The 9,098-nt window shown below is 51.2% G+C and overlaps 1 protein-coding gene across 1 annotated transcript in view; it reads right to left on the bottom strand.

Annotated features, from left to right (window-relative positions):
• NFASC (neurofascin) overlaps positions 1–9,098 on the bottom strand; it is a gene marked incomplete at its 3' end in the record, with an annotated part of 28,658 nt that overhangs the window by 3,986 nt on the left and 15,574 nt on the right. The window contains exons 13-21 of the mRNA XM_010144952.1: positions 8,913–9,060; positions 8,175–8,299; positions 7,239–7,274; positions 6,377–6,478; positions 6,061–6,258; positions 5,014–5,084; positions 4,177–4,399; positions 2,257–2,372; positions 823–1,027 (exon numbers count right to left, since the gene is read on the bottom strand). Of these exons, the coding sequence (XP_010143254.1) occupies positions 823–1,027; positions 2,257–2,372; positions 4,177–4,399; positions 5,014–5,084; positions 6,061–6,258; positions 6,377–6,478; positions 7,239–7,274; positions 8,175–8,299; positions 8,913–9,060 (1,224 nt within the window). The remainder of the gene's footprint in view (positions 1–822; positions 1,028–2,256; positions 2,373–4,176; positions 4,400–5,013; positions 5,085–6,060; positions 6,259–6,376; positions 6,479–7,238; positions 7,275–8,174; positions 8,300–8,912; positions 9,061–9,098) is intronic.

The raw sequence follows: 9,098 nt of genomic DNA, 5'->3' as shown, positions 1-9,098 counted from the left end.
AGGAATAGGAGGAAGAGCAGGAGGAAGAGCCCACAGTATTTTGTGTTGGTTGGGACAGGGTTTGCTTCCAGCCTCTGCTGGTTTCTCCTCCTGCATTTTCCTAACGCTCTGTGCCAAAAACATCTGTGCTAGAGGAAGACTCGTTGCCAGCCCCTGAAAGTGCAGCTCCAACAAAAAGTTAATGGCATGTCTATAAATAGCTCCTGTGACAGCAAGAAAATTAAAATCTCAAGTTCATCCTTGACACAAGCTCTTAAAATAGAGGAACGAGGCGCCTTTGCCTCAAAAGCCTGACAGAGGCGTTGGTGCAGCTTTTCAGAACAAAAGCACTTGGGTCTTACGGAGGTTTTACCGCCCGTTTCTGAGCAAGGCGAATCTGTTCCCTCCCGTCCTGCCGCTCGGGGAGGTGCAGTGCCAGCGCTGGGTCAGGCGGCAGTTCAAGGGCACGGTGCTGTGCCTCTGAAGGGACTTTGCAAACCTTTCTGCTCCGCCTAAGAGCTACTTGCTGACGTGTTAAAGCACCTGAAGGGGATTTTTAGATTGATGAGACAGTGCTGGTCGTTCACGCTTCAGTGTAGCCGCAGAGGTGTCACCTACCCCAGGGTGACAAAGGCGCACGGTAGTGCCGTGTGACAGTGGCACTGCCCAGGAGATGCTGCCCATGTTCAGCTAAAAATCATCCCTGGCACGTCTGCCCAGCAGCACCATGGCTCTGCCGCAGAGCGGTGCAGCTCCCGGCCCGCTCTGCGGAGCCGAACCACCCAAACCTCTCCCAGCACACACCCAAGGGATGGTGCTGGCACAGTCCCCCCAGGAACATACCTCCTTCTGGTGTGGGGAACTCCTTGAGTTCACTGCGTGGCCCATCTCCTCTCCCGTTGGTTACAACCATCTCAAGCTTGTAGTTGCTGTAAGGAAACAGCCGGGACACTATGCCCCGGTTTCGGTCTCCAGGAAAACTCACATACTGCCGTTTTTTGGAGACCCACAGGTTCTTCAGCAAACTACTGTCTCTCCAGAAATAGGCCTTCAAGAAACATGCAGGGCAAGTGAAGCTTTTCCCATTTAAGTGCAAATTTTTTTTCATTAACAAAGCACAGCAAAGCGTTGCCTTTCCAAAGAGCAGCTCTGAGCTGCAGAAGCCTTTTAGAGCAATTAATGAAGCTCCACGTTCCCCCCCAGCAGGTCAGTGGTGTTACCGGAGGAAGAGGCTGAGCACGGGGCTAAGTGCTTACCAAAGGTCACAGAACAAAACCTGCTAAGCTCAGACTACAGAGAGCTGCTCCTGGCTCCCGAGCATTAGGCATCAAGTGACTCTCCCTTTCTACTCCGATTAGTACTGTAGTGGTGTACCAGGAAAGGGGGGGACACGTCCAGGCACAAAGGAAAGTCTCAACTTGGAACGTCTCCCATTCAAAACCCTGACTGTAAATCTTATTTCATGCAGAAATAAGATTCATTCAGAAAACAGACCAGAATGACAGAGCAGAGGCAGGAAAAAAGGAAAGCAGGATCCAGGGAGCTTGCTTTATGCCCAGTGGATTATTGGATTTGAAATGGTATAACGGTTTGCAGGACACGCGCTTCTGGTAACGTCTTAAATGCTGATAGAAAGGGCTCTGTCCAGACTTTCGCTTGTTTTGAACAGGGTCTGTCCTCTGTACATCAACACAGGTATTTTCCCTTCACAGGAAAGGATCGGACAGGGTCCGCGCTGTCTTTAGTTGCCAGTTAGTTCGAACTGCTGGGTTTAGGTTTTGCAAGGGTTCATTAAAAGACAACATAGGTACTTTGGGGATGACAAAAAAAACGAGCCTGTCTGTACCTGTGTGAGGCCATTTCCCCCCAGAGCCAGCCCTCTCATGGTTCCGGGGAGCTCTAGAGCCAGAAGACACCCGCCACGTGGGGAGGACCACCCCAGTCACCCTGCACAGGGCCAGCCCCCCTGCTGCTTTGTCTGAGCACCCCAGATCCGTGGGCAGGCTCTGGGAAGGGCCAGCCCAGCACGGAGCCCTGCGGGGAGCAATGGGAGATGTCCCCCAACCCATCCAGGCACCACAAAGAGCAAACCAAGTCCCTTCTTTTCTGGTGTTGCTCAGCCCCTGTGGTCTGCACCCAGCCACGGCACAGGCGTTGTGATAGCTGGAGGAGTTTTCTGTCATCCCCATCAGGCAGCTCCATCACGGGGGCTGCCTCGGCTCGCGAGGAGGTTAGCTGTGTTACTGGTCAGTGCCGGGGAGGACTGGGTTTGCTCACTCTGTACTCCTTGAGCTGGCCCTGGATGGTGTCCAGGTGCACTCGGGTCCAGGTCAGAGCAATGGCAGTGGAGTTTAAAATTCTTATCCTAACATCTGTAGGCGCAGCCTTGGGATCTGAGTGATCGGGGATAAAGCAGAGCGTACGTTAGGCACCCAGTGGTACCCTGGGGGTCAGACAGACAGACGGACACCCCTGGGACACCCCTCAGCCCCCCTCGCCAAGCTTTTCCCATTAGAGCATTGCCAGGCTGCTGCGGCCCCGTGCACCGACTCTGCCATCTGCTGGCAGCGTTTTCACGAGCTTAATCATCTCATTTTCCCCCTCCTGAAATTCAGTTTCTGAGGATTTCCAAACTTGACCAAACAAAGCAGCAGCGACAGGCCCGTTCTCGGCTTCCTGGCTGCCCTCGTTTGGGGTGAGCAGACCCTATCACCCTGCAAATGCACAGACCACCATCGCTTACCTCCAGCACTCTCCTCCTCCCTGATGTGCCGGCTGTAAAAGCTGACTTTTGGGGATTTTATCAGTTCTTCCACAGGAAAGGGAGGGGGGGGAGAACCCCATATTTCTCTCAGCCAGCCATCACAAAAGTATCTGTGATCCCGGTGACAGCAGGGCGAGAGCTCACGTGAGCAGCAAGGCGGGGATCTGGCTCACCTCCCTCTCCCATTGAAGAGTACCAGCAAACCCAGCCCCTCCTCTGCAACTGGCGCCGTTACACCCAGGAGTTGGTATTTCCACATCCATTAATCTCAGTCTGGTCAGAACCTGATGTTGATCCACTTGGGTTTTTACCTCCTCTTTACCCTCTTGTATGTAGAAGTCCGCAGTTATTGGTGAAGCAATTCAGACGTGACAGGGCAGGGACTAGTTTTTGTTTGGGTTTTGGTTTTTTTTAACTGGTCCCACTCAGGATACAGGCAGGAATGTATCCTGCACACACTGGAGTGTGATGGGGCACCTTGGTCTCTCTGCTTTACTTCCATACAAAGCACACATGTGCAGGCCCATTCAGATCCTCCCAAAACTCAACATTATTGCACAAATTTTCAACTGAAACTAGAAAAAAATCCCTGGTAGTGCACAGATGGGTAACTCAGAGATGACGGTGCAGTCGGGTGTTTGTGGAGCCTTGCCAATAGCAGCCCCTCAGCTAGGTCTAGCTTTGGCTGCTTACCTGGCTTATCTACCTTACTTCTCAGTAATGCTAAAGTCACACAGCCAGGGACCCCACCGATGCTGCAGTGTAAGGAACTAAGACACACATATATATTTAAAATAAAGCTGCTGGCAGCAAACCATTTAGCCCAACAGGATAATCACAGCTCAGCGTCATGTATGCTACAGGCACAGGAGGTGATACCAGTAGCCCAGAAAGAAGGTGAAAAGAGTTGCTGCGTGACCAGGTGGAGAGTTTTAAAGAGAGAGAAGCTGAGCCAGGGGTGTGTGGCAAACAGGAGCCCGAGCTGGGGCTTTATCAGAGGCACAAGAATGCAGTCCCGAGTGAACTGAGGCCCTTTTGGCCATTCGTAGCACCTCTCATCTGAGATGAGCTCAGCGTTCTACAGATGTGAGGAGCAAAATACTTAATGGGGTTTACTGGAGTTCCCCTTCAGTGAACCTTTATTGGAGCCGGAGTTCACCTTGAGTGAGACCTCCCTGTGTTCCACACTCCATGAGCTCTCTGGTTATTACAGAGAGAAAGGGACTGGCTAAGTGACCCAGGGTGTGCAGGGAGCTGCAGGCAAAGCCCAGAGCAGAACCTATTGGCCAAGCCTCTTTCTTCCAGCGCCTGGAACTGGATTTTTTGTGCCAAATCAAGCAGTGCTGTGAACATGTCCCGGGTGCAGGAGCCAACCCACTGACCTTGGGTGGGATCCTGCAACACTTACAATCTCCGGCTGAGAAAGTACTCACAATCTTCCCCTGAGTAGCCGATGACGGTGTCAGGCTCCGGCGCTCTCCCGAAGTCATTCTCTGCCTGCACTTTGATCTCGTAGGGTACGTAGATGGGTGTGTTCCAGACGACATGCCTTGGTGCCTTCACGGTCTCATTGTACCAGCTCCCTCGAGGGTCCCGTCGCCGCCATCTCACGATGTACCTGAGGTTGGGCCCATAAGCTTGAGTTGCATTCAGAGGCTTAATGGACCAAAACAGAAAAAGAAAGTGAGAAAGAAGGAGAAAGAGCAACTGTATTTCTCTGCCATGGAGCTCCAAAAAGTTCTGTTCAGCAGCTGGATCTTATTTCACACTCCATCAGCGAATCTCAAAGGAGGTCAATATTTGTGTTCCCATGCCAGTGCTTCCCCCAGACCCAAGACAGGACCACGAACCATCTCCTCATGTTCCAGTCCATTCTCTCACTGCAGTTTCTATCCTCCTTTCAGATGCTGCCTTACTTGTGGCTGACACCTGCTGGTCCATGAAGAAAAGCAGGAGCTGCTCTCTAAGCCCTGTGCACTAAGGGATCAGCCTCTGAGCACCCGCCCCAACCTGGGCCTGTGATCCAGCAGCTTTTCTTTGGTTTACATCGGTGAAATTACTGGTTTTATCACAAACCTTTTCCTAGGCACTAACAACAACCTCTCTTGCAGTGGCATCTTCTGCTTTTATTTCCTTTACGATCGTTTAGGTGGCGGTGGTGTGTGTGGTACATCATACATCACTGGAGCCCCCTGGGTCTCTGGATCTGAGCGTCAGTGACTGGGATGCTCAGATGCTGGGTGGCTGTCAAGCATCACAGAAGAACTCACCGTCCAGGTGATCTCCATGTTGTTTTTTTGGGTCCCTGCACCTTGAACTCCTGTTGGGTTGATTTCAGGACCTGAAATTCACATTGGGAAAAAAAAAAAAAAAAAAGGAAAAAGAAGGTGGTTTATAATGTTGAAAAATGACTATTTGAATGGTTAAAACCCCTCTACTGTGCACACCAAAAGTACTTCCAAGGCAGAAGTTAATGGCCTGATTTTTCCAGAAGTGCCCATTCAGGTTAATGGAACACAGGACTCTCAGCACTCTTGAAAACGAGGCCATTCATTTAGGAGTTGCTTTTTTTTCCTCCCAAATGTCCTAAATCTCTGAAAGACAGCCATTGTGAAGCAACCCCAGGAGTCGAGTCTGACACGTTTGAAATCTGAACCAAGAGCAATGTCGAAAGCCAACACTAGATGCCAGCAGCTCTCCAGAGCGTCTCTGCAGTGGGTAAGGGAAGAAGTACAGCAAAGCCATGGAGGTCCTGTGAATTCCTCAGAGGAATCTCCCCAAGTCATCTAAAAAGCGCTGGGAGCACAAACTGAAGCCCTGAGTCGTGGTCATGCACTGGAGCACACTTCACTCCTGCATCGACCTGGGCTCCGGGCCAGCTCTAGCAGACAATGAATTAGCAATTTTGGAACAAAACGCCTTTTGCTCGTGGCCAGTTTACACTTGAGTCTGATTTTCCAAAACGCTTCTGAGCTTCCTGTGGTCAGAAAGGATGGAAGATTTTCTTTAGAAAGCTCCTTTGAAAGGTGAACCTGGGCTTTCCTTTAACGGATTCTGCTGGAGTGACCTTTGCATAAACCTTTTTGTTTGAGTTTTGCTGCTCTGCAGAGTATCGGTCACAGGCTCAGGGATGTATAGAAATGACGCCCCAGCCCATCACTGCACAGACCAGCTCGTTCCCTCCCCTGGGTAAATCCGTTTGTGTTTCAGGAGCTGCGATCATACACCACGAGAGAAGAGCCCCCATGGAGAATGGTAGCCAGAAGCTAAGAGCAACGTCAAGCCACTGTGGCAAGAGGGACCGAGCTGGTACTCACGTGCGCCGTTGGTCTGGTATCGTTCAGAGGGCACGCTGGGCACACTGCTGCCCACGTCGTTCACCGCAATCACCCGAAACTGGTAGTTGACGTAAGGAGAGAGGCTGAGGACAGCCGAGTTGACACTCCCAGGGTATCTGGAGTGGTTATGCCACATGCCAGGTTGGAACCGGTCTTCCTCAAACTGGACGATGTAATCTGGAGGAGTGGATGGAGAGGAGGGGTTAAGAGCTCAGCTCGCAAGGCGAGTTCTCCCTCTGCCGTGCAGAAGCAAGCAGCAGAGGCGTGGGGCAGAGGGTCCGATGGCTGGGCTGACCTGTGATGGGGCTGTTATTGTCATCACCAGGAATCCACGTCAGCCGCACGCTCCTCTCAGCCAGGTCTGTCAGCTCCAAGTCACGGGGCTGGTCGGGTCGTTCTGTTGGCCGAGTAACGAGGCAAATTAAGCTGGGATTGTCCCAGGAGCTGGGAGTCCCAGTTCCCATTGTTTCTCCCGGGAGGGGAAGTCCTGGCCATCTTAGCCCAGACCCGCGGGAGGACACGTGCTCTGTGGCACAATTCATGTCCTGTGGCTCTCAGAGGACCAGGGCAATTTTTTAAATACAGATGTGCTCACGTATGAATTGTGCCCTCTCTTGAAACCCCACCTGCTCCCTCTGCAACTGCTGGTAGCTGGTGGTGGAAGCACAACCTAGTGGCTTAGCGGGGGATAATGATCTTACCACAAAGTACACGCAGCTGACCAGAAAACAAACGTGAACAAACAGAACGGAAAGGACACAAAGCCTCAGTGCACACACACTTGGTAGATTCTGGTTTCTTTAGCTGGTCACAACCCACCTGGTCGCACAGAACCAGCTCATGCAATAATGTCCTTTGAGGTAAAGGTTAAGGGATTCAGAGTGATTTTCTTTCTCCCACCAGGGCTCACCATTTCCAGGTACGGATAAAGTGATCTTGCACTCAGGAACTGGCAGCTGGGATGCGAAATGATGTGGCACAGGACATTCCTACCCGCGGCCATCTGGACGCATTTTCAAGGACAATGTGGACAGGATTGGAAGCATCAGCTCCCAGCTTTTTCAGCTGCTTCCCCTAGACTTTCTTGGTGTTATTGGCAAGGCAAAATAAAACCAGCGTACAACATAAAATAAACCCCATGAATTAGTGATGATTACCTTTCGGTAACTCTCTCGAACGGTTAGCGGGGATGGCTGCAAGGTAAGACAGTGGCTGTTAACGCTGTTAGTTAGTCACTAAGCTTGGGTGGCCAAAGGAGCACCTGGCAAATATAAAGTTACACACACAGTTACAGATTTCAGCTGGATCCGATCCTGCTGGGGAGCAGAGTGGGTACCTCCTTCCCCCAGAGATCTCCTGGCGTGCTCTGCACACCTGTATTCATACTTCTAGGACACAGTGAAGGGGAAACATCAGCCCGCTAGAGAGTTAATTAGCTATTAGGGGGAAAGGGAGGGAAATAAATCAAGCCCAGACAGATTATTAGGGATATGGAATTCCCTCTGACTTCCGTAGGGCACTGGAGTCGGTGCCAGCGGCACTGGCAGGCTGGGACACTCCTGGGAACACAGCACAGCGGCAAGATCCGAAGTGGCCAAGAGCAGGGACAGGTAAATCTGTTTTACAAGATCTTGCAGTGTACGTAAATGGGTGTGGGGAACGGGCCACAGTATCGGTCACTCTCCATACTGAAAAGGGCACCTGCCAGCCTGGGAGAGGTGCTCACTCACCCCGGGGAGCCGGAGTGGCTCAGCACCCTGACATGCAGTTAAATTCACTTTCATATTTAGGACTCTTCTCACAGAGCTTCAACATCCACAGCTGGATATTTTTAGCTGTAATAACTACTCTTTTTTTTTTTTGTCTCAAATGCAGGTTTTCTTGGACTCAAATTCAATGCCACTGAGCCTGAGATTAAGCAGCACGTCCTTGCTGAGTCCTGCAGCAATGGAACAAGCACTCTGCCAGCATCTCCCTGAGCATCGCTATTTCAGAGGACGATCCTGCACTCACGGCTCGCCCTTCAGGCTGACCTTGAAGTCAGTCTGGAGAATTCCAAATAAAGCCCTCGGCCTGGGTCAGCCCAGCTTTACCTAGCACGGTCAGGTATGCTTTGGCCGAGTCCTTGTCCAGCTCCGTGCTGGCGACGCAGGTGTAATCCCCTTGGTCCCTCTCGGCCACGCCGTATATTGTCAGCCCATCATCTTCTTTCTTCATCCTTAAAGGGATGAAAACAATCAGACAGCTGTGCCTGAGCGCAGCTGGCAGCAGGACGAAGGTCTGAGTGTTCTCTGATAAAACATGTATAAAAGCCCAAACAGAACCGGAATGTGTCTCTGGTCTGAAGATTTTATCGGCTAAGGATGTGTTGAGTTATTCTTGGAGCCCTCATTTCTGAAGGAATCAGCAAATGTGCTCTGGTGAGTATTTGGAATAATCACACGTTTAGGAAAACAGTCTGACCTCTGCCTGGCTCCTGTCCTGTGATCACATCTCACTTCCCGAGAAGGGAGTCAGACAGGGGGAGGAAATTACAACCATGCCACTCACAGCAGAGGAACATTAATTTTGAAATAGCTTGTTATTAACCCACCTGTTTTATCAAGATGTCCTAAAATATCTGTAAATAAAACCTTTACTGATTAAGTCTGTTGTACCTGCTGGGCAATGTCTGTTGGAAGGAGCCACTAACATTAAAACTACCCAGAACAGCAGATGTTGCCTAGATGGGAACTCGCTGTTGATCCATATTATCCCTGGTGACTCCTGAAACGGTCTGTAGGAGTCTGATGGTCCCAGCAGAGCAGCCCCCGATGCCATTAAACACAGACCTGTTCCCAAGGTACAGGGGTGCGTCGTCTTTCAGCCAGGTGACCGTGAGTTTCAGCGTCGGGTCGTGCCTGACGCGGCAGTGCAAGCGGGGCATGGAGCCCCTCTTCACCACTTGGTCTTCTGGTCCTCTCACAATCCTGGTCGGGGCTGCACAAAGCCAGAAAAAAAGTGTTAGGCACCAAACT

The sequence above is a fragment of the Buceros rhinoceros genome, unplaced genomic scaffold, assembly GCF_000710305.1.
Source record: "Buceros rhinoceros silvestris isolate BGI_N320 unplaced genomic scaffold, ASM71030v1 scaffold8741, whole genome shotgun sequence".
In the NCBI taxonomy this organism is placed as follows: domain Eukaryota; kingdom Metazoa; phylum Chordata; class Aves; order Bucerotiformes; family Bucerotidae; genus Buceros; species Buceros rhinoceros.
This window is presented reverse-complemented; position numbering and strand designations above follow the sequence as displayed.